This window comes from Nyctereutes procyonoides, unplaced genomic scaffold (genome assembly GCF_905146905.1).
Source record: "Nyctereutes procyonoides isolate TBG_1078 unplaced genomic scaffold, NYPRO_anot_genome, whole genome shotgun sequence".
Classification (NCBI taxonomy): Eukaryota; Metazoa; Chordata; class Mammalia; order Carnivora; family Canidae; genus Nyctereutes; species Nyctereutes procyonoides.
In genome coordinates, this window is record NW_026575131.1 from 48581518 (window position 1) to 48597389 (window position 15872).

At 54.9% G+C, this 15872-nt stretch overlaps 1 protein-coding gene across 3 annotated transcripts in view; it reads left to right on the forward strand.

Annotated features, from left to right (window-relative positions):
• The first annotated feature begins 1839 nt into the window (after nt 1–1839).
• Nucleotides 1840–15872, forward strand: part of RFX1 (regulatory factor X1) — a 29779-nt gene continuing 15746 nt past the window's right edge. The window contains exons 1-2 of one of the 3 annotated variants that reach the window (XM_055344662.1): nt 1840–2045; nt 9299–9653. In XM_055344662.1, coding sequence (XP_055200637.1) covers nt 9347–9653 — 307 coding nt within the window. In that variant the 5' untranslated portion in view covers nt 1840–2045; nt 9299–9346. The remainder of the gene's footprint in view (nt 2046–9298; nt 9654–15872) is intronic. The other 2 variants (XM_055344661.1, XM_055344663.1) reach the window with 2 other exon arrangements.

The window sequence follows — 15872 nt, forward strand, 5'->3', positions numbered from 1 at the left end:
ATAATTGCATCTCCCCTAGCAGAATGCAAAGTCTGAGGATTTGTCTGCTTTATTTTTACATCCTGGGCCTTGCACACAAGAAGTGTGAAATTGGTTGAACTAGGAAACAGCAGCTCAGAGCTAGAGCCATTTTGTCTCACTGTCACACAGCAGAAGTGGAATTAGAACCATGGGCTCTGAGCCTTTGCGTTTATTGTCCTCACTGTGTCTAGTGGAGACTGGGGTGCAATATTTAAGGGACGGGGTGCCAAAACATTCACTTATTAAGATAACTAATATATTTTGAAAAGTCAAAATTAATGCAAAAACTTCCATGATCAAAATGTTTTCAAAAAAGTAAAAGTTCTGATCCTGTGCTTGCCTGACTCACCTCCCCTTAATCCCAAGTCCTGGCGGGTCCTATCTTTATTTTTATTTTTTTTTAAATTTATTTATTTATTTATGATATTCACACACACAGAGAGAGAGAGAGAGAGAGACAGAGACACAAGCAGAGGGAGAAGCAGGCTCCATGCACCGGGAGCCCGATATGGGATTCGATCCTGGGTCTCCAGGATCGCGCCCTGAGCCAAAGGCAGGCGCCAAACCGCTGTGCCACCCAGGGATCCCGGGTCCTATCTTTATTTAACATTTTGGCATTCTGCTTATCACGGATTTATCTTTTTCCCATTAATTTTGACACTTAAAAAATATTGGAAAAAATATTAGAATGTCATTTATCCCGATGATCGAGTTTTTGCGCCCGAGGTGCGCTAACCCTAATCCTGACCCGCTTCTATCTCTTGTCCCCTGGGGAAACTGAGGCAAGCAGGACGGTGAGGGGGGAATGCTCTGTGGCGGGGCTGGGGGAGTGGGAGGGGGACGGTGTGGAGCCCAGCGGAACAGCCCGAGCTCCCCCGGGAGGGGCTGGGCGCCGACCTTTGCTTATCGCCCGCGGTAGAAGCCTCTAATTAAGTCCTCCGCCTGCGGGAGACCTTTCCCAGGGCCGTCCGCGCCGCCTGCGGGAGCGAGATAGCCGCGGCCGTCCCGGCAGCAGTGACCTTTCCCTGCCCAACAGGGCGGGGAGGCGGGAGCTGGCGCGGAGGCCGCGTCTACGCAGAGGTGGCGGGGATGGGGGTTGGTGGCGGGGGAAGTTTGCTCCGGGTAGGGGAGCCAGGAATCGAACTCCACCTCGGCTCCCCTAGACCATCCCACCATCGGAGGGCAGTGGGGGTAGGGGGAAAAGAGCGCCCAGTGACGTCATCGAACCCCCTAGCCCGGCCCCCGCCGCGACGTCACAGACGAGCAGTGCACGTCACCGCATTCCTCCCGTGACGTAAGCGTGCGAGGGCAGGAACTGACCCACTGGGGAAGGGAGAAGTCTGAAGGAAGAGCGCTTTCCTTCCTCGCCTTTTATAGTTGGTAAGGCGTTTGAAGTACGCAGAGCGGACTACCGTTCCCAGCTGGCCTTGCTCCTCGCATGCGCACGGTCCCCAGCCAGAGAGCGCGGCAAACCTTTGGAATAGATTGACGTCCCTGTAGCTGAACCAAAAGGCAGGTTTTACAGCCGCAAACCAATCCCGACCTCACAGACCCCACCCCTTTATTCTTAGGCGGCCGCTTCCTTGCGGGAGTGACGGGTTCTTCTGCCTTTGAGGGCTCAGTTTCCTTTGATGGACATGCAGAGCGATGAATCAGAGCGCCGAGAAGTCGAGGAGGTGTTGAAAAGCGTGACTTCTGACCAATAGCTTCGCAGCAGGACCTAGCGCCGTCCAATCACTTCTCCCGGCGCCGCCAATCACCCGGGACTCCGCCCCCGCCCGTGACGTGTGTAGGGTGGGTAGCAACAGTTGCCCCGGTGAGGGAAACGGAGGCGCCATAGCCACGGTAGTCGTGGCGACCAAGCAACCCGGCAACGCGAGTCAACAACAACAACCGCCCGGCCGACCCCCACCCCCACCCCCCCCGCCTGGCCCGGGGACCCCGGCACGTTCCGTCCCCCTCCCAACATCGCCTCCGAGACCTCTGGAAAGCCCTTCTGCGGACACAAGTAGGAAGAAGCCGAGGTAACCGGGGCGGCCCCGGTGGCTGGCCGGGCCAGGGAGGGCGACGGGGCCCGGGCGGCGGGTGTCGCTGTAATCATAGTCCGGGGGGAAGGGGCGGGCGGTCAAAATGGCGGCGGCGACTGTCGGGGCCGTGGGGGAGGGGGCCGGGGCCCGGCTGGGGCGACACCACCCGCCCCTGGGGTCCGGGGCCCAGCCCCCGCGAGGGGCGGGCGCTAGCAGGCCGGCGGCGAGTGGAGGTCGGCCGGACGGGGCGGGGGGCTTTTATATGTTGGGAGGTGCGGAGAGGCGGGCCTGGGGAGGCTGGGCCAATGGGAGCGAGGGAGGGGCGAGGCGGGGCCGAGGTGAGTGGGCGGGGCCAGGTCGTAAGGTGTGGGCGGGGCCGGCGGGTGCGAGGGAGAACCGGGTGCGGCGGCTGCCGCTGGGGCCTTACCGCATCCCAGAGATGGGAGGCCACCTGTGCGGCGTCGCTTTAGAAACCGCCTGCCCCCCCCGCCCCCACCCAGGTCATTCCTAGTACACAGTATCTGCCACATCTGAGGCCTCAGTTTTCCATCCTGTAAAGTGGGGAGAAGCCTTGCCATCGTCCCTTTTCTGCATTTCAGGGACTCCTTTGACTCCTTTCAGGACTTTCTCTAGGGTTCATCTTTGAACTTTTACCCCATGTCCTGTTTTTGAATGTGGTTTGATGGAACTGTTAGCTAATCTTGATTTCAGCACTGCTGTCTGTTCCTAAATCTGTCTTCTTCCTGAGAGAAGGCAAAGAGAACCAAAGTTTCATGGCGAAGCTGTGGACTGGGAATATGGCTTTAGCCGGGAGGATTTGGTTTGCAGAAATCGGAGCCGATGGCAGGGAGGAGTGATCTTGGGTGACTGAGACAGAAGAACAGAAACTTGATTGCTTCTCTGGCGGCTGCTCTTAGACCTCGTGTTATCCCTGGGCAGAGACTTGTTTTTGGAGTGGGGATGATTTCTAACCATTCTGCCCATAAAGGTCTCCGTTTCTGGGCATGGGAAGCAAATGGCGCCCGAGGAAGTTTCTTAGATTTCTTAAGCTGCTTCTCTTGGCGGGACACATGTTTTTGTGTCAATCAAGTTGGTGTCAACTGGGTCACATGTCACTGAGGAGTTACCAGGCTCCAGAGCCACGTGGGCAGGAGCACTACATGAAGATCAGAGGGAAAGGGAAGTGTTCCATGTTTGTTACAGGAGAATGTGAGCGACCGCTTTGCTGGGCAACAGGATCTGCCAGCTTGCTGGAGAACTTATTTTTTTCAAACAGCCAGCTGGGCCAAGTCCACTTTGCTTATTCTCTGTCTTGCTTTGGAGTTTGGCATCAGCAGAGCAGAGTGGTGGTGTGCAAACTGCAGCCGTTTTCCTTTAAAATCAATAAACTTCAAGAAGGATCATTTCAGGCTCTGCTAAAGCTTTCCCTCAAGAATTTGCGGGGTGGGGCGGGCCTCACTTCTCCAGGGACTTTTTTCTAGACTGAGTCCTCTTTGAGAGGTGGCAGGACCCCTTTGAAAGTTAGGAAGGGTGGGGATTAGTTTTCACTACAAACCTGGAAATACCAAGCCTGCCTGAAAGGTCACCACCACCTGTTGGAAAGGCAGACTTTGAGCAGAAGGTGATGTTACCAATCAACTAGCTTTTTTTTTTTTTTTTTTTAAGATTTATTTATTTATTCACCAGAGATACAGAGGCAGAGACACAGGCAGAGGGAGAAGAAGGCTTCCTGCAGGGAGCCCCATGTGGGACTTGATCCTGGGACTCCAGGGTCATGACCTGAGCCCAAAGCAGACGCTCAACCCCTGGGCCGCCCAGGTGTCCCTCAACTAGCTTTGTTAACTGCTTGTCCCCACCCTCACCTGCCTCTTGCCCCATAACTTTTATATTTGAAGGGTCCAAGCCCAGAAGGATCTTTGACAAGGGTAGAGGGCACTGGTTTGGTTTGCTTTTGGTTTTTTTTGTTTGTTTGTTTGTTTTTTTTTTTTGGTTTGCTTTTGGAAACAATCACCTGCTTTCTAGCTGTGTGCCCTTGGATAAGTTATTTTACTTTTCTGGACCTCAATTTCCTTTTATCTAAGCTAGGGACAGTGATCACTGGTAATAATTTTAAGCTCATATTACTGTGTTATGGATTCCATAAAGGAATGCATGTTGAGTATCAGATACATAGTAATTGCTCAAACTCCGTTAGCTACCACTGTCATTCTCATGATTGGCCCTTCCTGCTCAGCTCTCTGAATTACACCACTTGCATTTATTTTTATCATTTTGAATTGGGTGAGAGCCTAGTGGCTTTAAAGGTTGACTCACTTGCTGGGCTGTGTGGGCTGATGACAGAGATGAGAGAGAGATCCCAGGAAGCTGGATACCAGGACTCCAGTTTCTAGTGAGAAAGTGTCATTTGCCTTGCTCCTGAAGAACCTTTCTGCCGCTTTAGGAGAGTAGCCAAAAAGCTAAATTCTCCTGGGCCTGCGCCCAGACTCAGCCCCAAGGCTTCCAGGAGGCAGCTGGGTGAGCCAGGGATGTGGGTGTCGTGGGAATGGTGTCTCTAGAGCTGAAGTCTTTGCCCTTCCCTCCCCATACACAGCTCAATGTCTCAGGGGTGGGCCAGGCAGGCTCCCCCAGGGTTGCAGCCTGCAGATAGCAGCTGCACAATGCATAATGCTCTTCTTGGGCTGGGAAGCCCATTCTGTAATGACCAGGGGGCATTACCTACTGCTGCTGCTGCATAAGCCTGTTGCTGGCAGAGGCAGGAGGCAGGAGGCTGGAATGTATTCACAAGGGTTTGTCAATTGGTAGATTCAAACCGGCCTTTGACACTCACTAGCAGTATGCTCCTGGCGTGTAGATACTTTTTTGACAGTAAAACTTGAGTCCCGCACCATGTGCCCGTCAGTGTTATAAAGAGCTGGAGATGCAGTGATGGGCAGGGCAGGCCAGGTCTCCGACCTGGGGGAGCGTGCATTTCTGACCATGGAGAGAAAGGAAACTGTGAATAAGGGAGCAGACAAACAAAGAAATACAGGGCCAGGAAGAAAATAAAACAGGAGTCTGTGCTTCAGGGGATCCCTGGGTGGCTCAGCGGTTTGGTGCCTGCCTTTGGCCCAGGGCGCGATCCTGGAGTCCTGGGATCGAGTCCCGCGTCAGGCTCTTGGCATGGAGCCTGCTTCTCCCTCTGCCTGTGTCTCTGCCTCTCTCTCTCTCTATGTCTATCATAAATAAATAAATCTTAAAAAAAAAAAAAGGAGTCTGTGCTTCAGAGTGCTTGGGGGTGGGAGAGGGAAGCACACCTGAGACCTAAGGTGGTGACATAGAAGTTGAGACCTGAATGATAAGAAGCAGCCAGCAATGTAGAATGGGGGCAGAGGTGAGGTGAGTGTGTCAGTCAGGTGGAAGACTCTGGTGCAAAGGTCCTGAGGCAGGAGGCCTGGAGCATTCTAGGAGCAAGAGCCAGTTTGACTAGAACATTCAAAGTGAGATAGGAAGGACCTCAAGGCCCCATGATGCTTGGGAAGGGCTCTGGTTTTATTTTGTCTCTGTCATAAGAGCCGTCGAGCCTTCTGAAAAGAGGAGTGACAAGATAGGATTTGTGTTTTCAAAGAATCCTAAAGACTATAGAGGCAAGCGTGGAGCTAGGAGCTAATAAAGAGGGTATTGCAGGAGTCCAAGCAAGAGATGAAGACAGCTCAGTGTAGGAGGGTGTTGATGAAGGTGGAGAGAAGTATCCAGCCTTAGGATCTATTTTGAAGAAATCATTGAGCAATCTTAGACTCACTTGAATGTAGAGGATGAAGGAAACCCACATCTTTAGATCTAATTTCCCTGTTCTTCTACAAATTCCTTATTGAAGCCATTCTACAGGTGAGGAAAGGGAGTTTTCTTTCTATTTCTTTAGGAGGGCTTGTTCCAAGATGTAAACCATTTGATTATAGAATCTCCATCCAAGACAGAGGTCAGCAGACAGGGGTTGCCACCTGGTTTTGTGTGGCCTGTGAACTAAGCATGATTTTTGCACTTTTAAATGATTGGGGAAAAGAATTACAAGAATATTTTGTGGTCTGAGTAAAATTTCAGGACATGTGATACCATATGAAATTCAAATCTAGGTGTCTATAAATGAAGTTTTATTAGCACATAACCACGCTCATTTGTTTACATGTTATTATGGCTGCTTTCACACCACAGTGGTGAGCTGAGTAGTTGCAACAGAGGCTGTCTGCCCACAAAGGCAAAAATGTTGGCTGTGGCCCTTTATAAAAGTTTGCCAGCCCCTGATCTAAAGCAATTGATTCAAACATTCTCCCAAAACAGCTATTGGCTTTGAAGATAGGTGCAGCCATTGGCACTTTTCTTGGCAGTTTCATTGCCAAGGAAAGATTTGCTGAGCGATTCCCTTGTCTTGTGTGCCCTGCTCTGTAAAGGAAAGGATCTCATGCTGTTTAAATATTTGTGACTTATTTCTCTCTAGAGAGCACCCTGCAGAACTCTGCTTGACTTAGCCATCCACAAATGGATAGAAAAGGGCTCCCTGGCCGAGTAATTGTGGGACACTCGGTGTTCGGTATTGTCCTTCCTGGGGACTGATTGACAGGGACAGTGCTGGGAAGGCCTCCAATAGAGAAGTGGGTTTAACTGTTTTACTAATCTCCCCTTCTCCTTTTCATGCTTGGCCTTTCAGCCTTTACTGTCGCCTCCTTCCCCTGCCCCTGAGTGGAAGGGATGGGGCCGGCAGGCTTCCTCCTCAGGGAGGAGAAAGCACCTGCAAGGGTGGCGCTTTTAACGTCCATTCCTTGTGGTAGGCACCACAGCAAGCTCTGCTAGGCCCCAGCAAGGCCCAGGCCAGGGTTTCTCAGAGAATTCCCCCAGGGCCATTGAACTCAGAATCATCCCAAGGAGGGGTTAGCTCAAAGAGCAGACTCTGGGGCACCTCCCCCCCGCCTTTTTTTTAAAGATTTTGTTTATTTATTCACGAGACACACAATGAGAGAGAGGCAGAGACACAGGCAGAAGGAGAAGCAGGCTCCATGTGGAGAGTCCGACGTGGAACTCCATCCCGGGACTCCAGGATCACACCCTGAGTCAAAGGCAGACGCTCAACCACGAGCCACCCAGGCATCCCTGGGGCACCTCCTTCTAAGAGCCTGAGGAATGTGTGTGTCTCCTTCCCCTTTCCTCTGTCTCCACCTGGCAGGGTTATTTGTCCAGTGACAATGATAATAGTGACTTCCGTGTCTCAGTGCTTACTTGCTTGTCTCATTGGAGCCTTATGACGGCCCTATGAATTGGTGTCCTTACCATCCCCAGGCACAGATGGGGACACTTGAGTCCCAGGGGAAGGTCAGTAACGTGGTTGCGAATGAAGAGACAGGTCAAGGTTCATGTTGGGGTGGGTCTGACACCAGGCAGATGGACACAGATCAGTTGCTGTGACTCAAGCTCCTGCACTGGGCCAGAGTTTGGACGCAATGGTGTGAGGAGCCCCCAGATGGCAGCCCCTCTGAGGCTGGCAGGAAGGAGTTTGGGAGCGCAGGGGCTGGGGGACAGATGCCTTTTTCTAATGTGTGGCAGGTGTTTAATCTCTGTGGGTGGGGCTCAGGTCTCTCCCTCTGAAAAACGGGGAAGATGTTATCTTCCCTATTTGTGAGAAATAAACGAGCCCTGTGCCTGGCTTACTGAGCAGGGCCGGGGGCTAAGAGCCTACATCCAGAGGTCAGAGAGACCTGGGTTCAAATTGTCTTCTTACCAGTTGTGGGGCACCCTTCTTCACAGGGTTTTACTCATCTGTGAAATGGCCATGATGGCTCCTCTGCCATGGGGCTGGGGTGCAGAGGTGATCACAACAGAGGCTCCTGGGGCTTCTGGTCAACCAGCAGCAGTTGTTTCTCCCCCCTCCTTCCCCTTGCAAATCCTACTTAGTCATCAGTGGCTGGAGGGCCGCCTGTTGGCGTGAGATGGCCCACAGGTGCTCCAGGGTTAGTGCAGAATAGCCTCTGGTTCAGTGGCCACTGGGCCCTGGAGTGTCACAGGTGACCACAGGCAGGGCTGTCAAAGTCAAATACTTCCCTGGGTCGGGCAGGGGTCACGAAGGTAGGGGGGCTGGAGCTTCTCCTCTTAACCACTCAAGTGTTTGCTCTGCTGTCCTCAGATACTCAGCAGCTGGGGATGGCCCCCATTAGTGTGGGCAGTGGGGAAACCATTTGCTCATCTTCTGATGAGGCTGGACTTGCTGAGAGAGGGTAGCCCTGAGCCAGAAGGGACAGGGCTGAGCAAGACAGACGGGGTGTCTAGCCCACTACCTGGGAGAGGGAACATGACTGCTTAGCATCCTGAAAAGCTGCCTCCGCCTGGTTGGGCCAGCCCCATTCTGAGGTCAGCAGTGCCTGCTGAGCCTGCCCTGTGGCCAGGGCCTGCTCTCAGCCCAGTCCCCCTGGACTCAGAAGGGTACTCTTCCTGTGATGAGCTCACATGTGGTGTCGTCACCCATTAAGGTTCATTCAAGGGCCTGAAAGCCCCTGTAACCACAATATGCTTTCCGAATAAGGGCTTTTTGGACTCAAACACCTTTCCCTTGTCTGGCACCCCACTGGGAATGATACTCAGCCAAGAATCCGAGCCCAAATAGCAGGCATATAGGGAACTGGGACAGGCTGGCTGGAAGATGGCTCCCCACCCCCCCACCCCCCGACTTTGCCTTCCAGCAGTTAGCCAACTATTCAAGTGCTCAGAATGCCCAGGGTTCAGCCTCAGCCTGCTGTGTGCCTGGGGCAAGTTTCTCAACCTCTCCGAGCCTCAGCTCCTTATCTGCCAGAGCAAACCCAAACCCAGACATGATTATTGTAAAGTTTAAGATGAAATAATGTAGAGAACATGGTGCTCCGTCTGCAGGAGCCCTCAGAAATGGGCCATTTGTCTCTGGGCGAGGGCCGAAGACCCCACCCTCGCCCACCCCCCTTTGTCACAGGGGTCCTCCCAGGGACTGGGAAGGAAGAAGGCAGGAGTCCTGGACAGGGATGAGTGGAAGAGGCGTAGACCAGCCTCAGTCCATAACCAGTCCCCATGCGGTGATGGGTTGGTTGTATCTGGCCACCAGCCTCAGGATTTAATTAAGTTAGTGATGAACCTAAACGTGTCTCTAGGGAGCCAGGAACTGTCCCTGGTTTCCTCTGCCTGTAGATTAATTCTTGTTTTTCCTTCTTTTGTTTTTTTTTTTTTTTTTCTGTTTTCCCCCTCCTCTGCTTCTTCCCAAGAAAGAAAAAAAAAAAGCCTTATTTATTATCATTTTCCCCACTGTTGGCATGGCAACACCAGCGTACGTTACTGAGCTACAGGCAGCCCCGCAACCATCCCAGCCACCACAGGCCCAGCCCCAGCCACCGCCGCCGCCACCAGCGGCGCCCCAGCCCCCCCAGCCGCCTGCCACCGCTGCTACCCCCCAACCCCAATATGTCACTGAGTTGCAGAGCCCCCAGCCCCAGGCACAGCCACCAGGCAGCCAGAAACAATATGTGACGGAGCTTCCGGCCACCCCCACGCCCTCACAGCCGGCCGGCGCACCCACCCCGTCCCCGGCGTCCCAGCAGTACATCGTGGTCACCGTGTCTGGTAAGTGGACATGCGCTCAGAGCCAGGGTGCTCTGTAATGACTTGGAGAGGAGTTTGGGGAATGGGCATCCTGGATGTGGGGAGCACAGTGATGCCCTCCCCAGCATGACAGCTTTCAGACTTGCTGGGGCTCCTGAGCAGGACTTGGGGGGTGTTTCTGGGGCAGGAGTAGTCAGGCCAAGCAGTGAGGCTTCTGTCCACCTAAACTCCTTTCCATCAGGGCAGCTCTTAGGGCTGTTTCTTTCTTTATCCCCAAGTAAACTGCCACTTGAGGAAAGGACTAGGTGGTGGGCTTAAAGTTTGCAAACATATGTGGGAGATGGAGGGTGAGCACCAGGCCACTGCACTCTGGGCCTAGCCTGGTTTCTCAGCAGCCCCTCGGCCATCCTGCCTGTTGCCTCTTCCGTAAAGGTCTGGTAATGGCTTCATGAGCTCAGGGGATACATGCGAGGCTTTCACGGAGGCACTGCAGGGAGGTCAGCTGGGAGGCCTCCTGGAGGTGCCACGTTTTTGGTTTTGGCAGGTCCCGGGGGCCAAGGAAGGCCATTGATTAGGCAATTTCATGATCATGTGGCCAAGGACCCCTGTTTCTCGCTGTGGTCTCTCTCCCCTTATGGCCGTGGAGAAAATGACCAGGAAGTTCAGGTCGTGGCACCCGTGATTCCTGCCCAGACCATCTTTCCCCCCGCCCCACTTCCCTCCAAGATGGAGATGGGCCAAGCAGCAGGAACTGGGAGCAGAGGGTCAGGACAGGCAGTCATTCCCTTGAGAACGTGGAGCTCAGGCCAGGACTGGGCATCATTAGTGGTTTCCAGTGTGCTCAGTGGAGGGGGGAGAATGTGGTGACCCCCCCCACCCCAGTTTTTCCAGAGTGGTAAAGGAAGGGATGGGAATCAAAAAACCATCTTAGGAGGCTGTGGAAGGGGCAGGTCAAAACTAGGCTTAGGAAGATAGGACAATAAAGAGTGGCATGTGGCAACTGACATGGCCCCAGGGGACCAGAACAGGTGTAGCTGGGGCCCTGTGCAGCATCCTTTAGGCTCCTGGCAGTGTGGAGGTCCCCAGAGAGGGCTGGGGGTGGGGGCCTGCAGGGGCTCAGGGTAGTGACTCTTTACCCCAGGGACTGGTCTGGAGGGGTGGCACGTGAGATCCATGCTGAGAGTACCAGCCATGGACGTGGCCAGGGTTCCCAGGCCCCACATCCCAGCAGGTTCCCAGCACTGCCCAGCTATTCTGCTAGGTTTTCTCACCAGCATGCCCCCCACCCTGCAAGAAGCCCACCCCTACCTCCATCATCTTGTCTCACTCCGCCATCCTGACCCTTGACCCCACTGCCTTCCTCACTGCGGACAGGCACCACCACATACCAAGAAGGATCCCATTTCCCCTGAGCCAGCCTCACATCCCCCAGTCGTCAGCAGCCACCGGCTCTGTGAGTCCCAGGGCCTCATCGCATCCCTCTCTTGCAGACCTTTCCCACCAGCATGCAGAGATGAAATAGCTCCATTTTATTTTTTTTATTATTATTTTTTAATACCTCCATTTTAATCAGAAATCCCAGTTCCTGTATCCAGTTGCTGCCCATGTCTTCACTTCCTTTTAAATCAGAATTTCTTGAGTGATCCACCCTCCCTTCTCTCATGCTCTCTCTTCTGCTGCTCTCTGCCCTCCCCTGCCCAGCACCCCAGTTGGAGTCCCCTGTCTTATCCTCCTGCTGGGTCACTTCGGGTATTTGTTTTCCTGGGTCCCTGGGAGGCGCCTGACAACCTGGTCCCCTTCCTCCCAGAACTGCCCCCTGCCCTGGTCTCCATCCCATTCTTGCCTCCTTCTCCTCCCCTTCAGAGGAGGAGAGGTGCTGACCTTCGTCCAGCACCTCAGCTCTCACTGCCACCTTGGTGCTAACAGTGTGCCCATGTTGTGGTCCATGCCCTGGGCTGTGGCCCCGAAGCCCAGCCACCTGTGATCATCCACTCAGGACAGTGGGCTCCTGAAGCCAGCATGGCCAAATAGAACCCTGGATTTTTCCCCTCATCTAATCTATCCTCTTTTGAGACTTCTTCATTCTAATAAATACCACCCCTGGTCCTGGCTCAGCATGGACTCCTACCCTACCTATCCTTGAGCCAGATGTCTTGTCTCTACCTCCTAAATGCTACTAGAACCACCCCAGCCCCCACCACCTCTCCCACCACCACGGCCCCCATCCTGGCCCAGCCTCTGCCCTCACCTGTCACAGTCTACCCGCACAGAGACCAGGAGGGAGCCCATCACAACCCACCCCAGATGATTCTGTGGCAGGGGGCCCTGATGACACTCTCTGGGACACCCTGACCTTGGCTTTCTCATCTGACGAGAGGTGGCCCCCTGTGGCCCCTCCCACAAGGGAAGGGCTTTAAAAGCTCCACACTTCCTGTATCCCCTGCTGACAATTTTCTAGCCTCTCAGCTCTGGTCTGGGAGGCCTGCCAACTCCCCTCCCAGCCCCCACTCCCAGTCTTCCCTCTCCCCTCCCACACCTGCTGCAGCCCTACTGGCCTTCCCACGGCTCCAAAACCCACAAGGCTCAGTCTGGCTTCTAGGGCTTTGCACTTGCAGTGCCCTCTGCCTGGAGCACTCCCATCCCAAACCTCCTGGTGACTCGTCCCTTGTGTTCTAGTGTCAGTGCAGATCTACCTCCCTGACACCCATACCTCCCCACCTCCACTGCTCACTCCGTGTCCTCACTTTGCTTGATTTTTCTTCTTAACATTCATTATCACCTGAAGTGATGATGATGATGATGATGATGTCCAACCCTTCATCCCTGAGGGCAGGGCTCTGTCCACTGAGTCTTGGTGGCATGAGACCCAGGTGAAGGCTGGGCTGACCCGTCACAGCCCTCATGGTCTGTTAGCCCTGGGCAACTGAGAGCAGGTGGGAAGCCTTGCCTGTCACTGCTGGAGGACTTTGGTCAGCTTCCAGGGCATCTGAATGGCCATGGACTTCTTGGGTGTTGGCTTTGGCTGATCTGTGGTGGGGAGGTCCAGGGTCCTCTGGAAAGGGCGCATGGCTCCAGGCCCCAGAGCACCCCAACTCCCGGCACATTCCTCTCTCCGCCCAGCCTCCCCAGTTCTTCCTGGTCCATGGACTCCAGGGAGTCCCCAGGGTTTAGAGGTTGAGGCCTTTGTTCCCGCCTCCCCCTAATTCCCCCATCACCATGGGGTTACTCTGTGCTTATGTGCTGCAGTGAGTGGGCTGCTGGTATGACTTTCGGGATTCCTTCTTTGGTCTGATGGTACCTTCATGGTCTTTCACAGGGGTCCTGGGGACTTTCTTTTCCCTACTGCTCCTTGTTCTGGTGGCAGTGAGCTTGTCCCCCGGAGGGTTACTGGGTGGGATTCCTCGAATTTTTCTGAGGAAGAGGAGGTTGGCTGTACCTTGTTACTCCACTTGCTGTTCTGTTGACCCCTCTCCCAGCCCCTGTAGTGAGTTCCCAGCATTCCTCCATGACTCTCTCATGGGTTAGCATCCCTTTTCATCTAAAGGTGGCCTTAGAGCCGCTTGAGCTCATCTCAGGCATGGCGGGGGTAAGGGAGGTAACTGACACCAGTAAAAGGGTAAGATGCCTGGGACTCCTCTGGAGCCAGAGCAATCTGAGCCGATCAGGGACCCAGGGAGACTCAGGAAGGAAACAGGGAGGGGCCCTGGGCCCAAACCTGGAGCCCAGGCTGAAAGCCAGCTGGGAACAACCCCACAGGCAGCTCATCCAGCCCGGTCCTTATAGGCTCTGCCCTAAGTGTCTATGGAGGTGATGGGAAAGAAGCTCAGTTTCCAGGCTCAGCAACAGTCTTGTAGACCCATAAGCCCCTGTCCTCACAGGCTACCAGACTCTTGCCCAAACTCGAGGTAGAAAGAGGAGGGCACTGTGGGCCCTGGCAGCCACCTCCAGGAAGGTGAAACCAAGCCCGCCCACAGCAGATAGGGCTGGGCTGAAGGAGCAGCAGCGGCCAGCCTTTCTTCACTGTGTCTCCCACACTTGGAGTCCCAGGGAGTCCAGGAAGACTTGTGTCTGAGAGGAAGATGGGAGGCTGTTTGTCAGCATCCCCAGCACAGATGGGGAAACCAAGATCAAGGGACCCAGGACCCACCAGCCCCCTCAGGAGCCCCCGACTGAAGTCCTCTCCTAGAGCAAAGGATCTGGAGGGAGGGAGCCAGACGGCCCTGCCCGGTGTCCACAAGGAGTAGGGCCCCAGCTCATCCTAATGGAGCCTCTCGGGCTTCCTCAGTCTTCCCCTTCATAGCTTGTGGTATTGGAGACATGAGTAGGTCTCGATGGGGAAGTGCAGGGCCCAGGGAGGAAGAGACGCTCATCAGATCGAGGGACAGGAAATCAGCTGCCACTTCCTGACTACAGACTTGAGACTGCAGGGCCCTCCCTGGTCTCAGGCACATGCCCAGAATGGAGGAGGCAGACAGACAGATGGAAAGGCTCTCAGACTTAACACCCCGCCCTCCCAGACACACTCAGCGAGGGCTACATGCAGGCAAACAGGGACCCACACACGGGAAGCCCCTCATCCGGACAGTAGACTCTGGAATCTCACCTGTTTATCCTCGTGATACAACCCCGGCATGCCTGGTGGATGTGGGGGTCCCTGCCATCCCAGACTGTTTCCTGGGGCTTCCCCCACCCAGGCAGGGGCCTGATCTCAGCAGGTCCCCAGACCTCCCAGCTGCTTAGGGTCCCACCGACTGAAAGATCAGCCGTGGTATTTTCATCTGAACCTCCTGGCCAGCCCCCCACTCACTCACTGCCCACCCTGAACTAGGCAAGACCTGTCACAGGCCACCTCGGTTGGGTGCCATTCCTTGGGATGGGCCTAGCTGCCCACGTCCCTCTGACACCCAGGTGTGCTGGGCTCCCCACGTGACTAAGGGCTTTCTCAGGTTTCTCCTGGGGGCCCAACTCAGTGGGGGCTGCATCCTTCACTGCTCAGGGAAGCCCAAGTGGATGCCCAGGAAGATTCAGGCCAAACGTTGGAAATGATGTCTCCTGGAATTGGCTGCAGATGCAGCTGGCCAGGCAGGCCTGAGGTTCCTCCAGTGCCCGTCCCACATGTGGCCAATGGGAGGCTCCCCACAACACCACCTTCCACATCTGGCCACTGCTTCCCCTACACCCAACACATAACACATTCATGAGCTCTGCCCAGTACTTAGTCCCGGGGTTCTTGCATCGACCTGGAACTGCCCTTCTGCCCTGGCCAGGCCCCCTCCCTGTGTCCCCACATGGCTGAGGCCCAGCTCCCCACTCTGGAGGCTTGCCCCCTTTGCCTCTCCCCTTCTCAGCTCCCTTGTTAATCACTCAGCGAGATGTACTTGAAACTTGACCTGTTCCTGCCGGATAGAATCTCTGGGTACCAGCCCCCCTCCTGACTTCATAGCAAGGCCCCAGCCCAGAGAAGGCTCTGCTTGGGCCACGCCTACTGGGAGGACAGTGTTTATTCCAAGAGGGCAGCAGAGGAGCTCTACAGCTGCATCCCTGGGGGTGGGGTGGGGAATTAGCTCCCCAAGGTTGTGGGTATAAAGCCACCCACTCACCCTGCTGTTCCCAAAGAGGTGGACCAGGAGTAAGGAGTATAGAACAGTTTCTCCTAGATAGACAGGGGCAGGGGCAGGGTGGGGGCAGGTGGGCACCATGTTCTACAATTGCCTCTTCTCGGCTGCCTGTCAGCGTGAGTAGCTGCCTGCCCACCTCAAGCCCCCTCTTGTCCCCGACCTACTGAGGACAGGGAGGCTGGGACAGTGGAGAAGGAGAGGGCCACAGGCTGGCAGGGCCTTGTAGGGTCACCCTTTTGCCTATCTTCCATTCCTGGGAAGCCAGGAGTCATCTTGGTCCCAGGAGGAAGGTGGCCGTAGCATTTTGGTCCTTCTAGGGCTGCTGAGACCCCAGGGTAGGGGGCCAGTCACTGGAAGTCCACAAATCTTATCTGTTGGGAGAAGGGATCCAGCCCTTCGGGCCTCTGGTGCATCTTGGCTCCTCATTCACCCCTTCTGGTCTGGTTTTGGGATGAGAAGACGTGGGGTGGGGCTGCTTCTGCACGTCTAGGATCATAGGTCCTTATGGCTCACCTCAATGGGCAGTGTCAGAGCTGGCCAGGAGGCAGGCAGGATTCTTGGAGAGGCCCAGCGATGGTAGGGATCAGCTTCAGGCAACATCGTCCCATCCTGATGGGTTCAG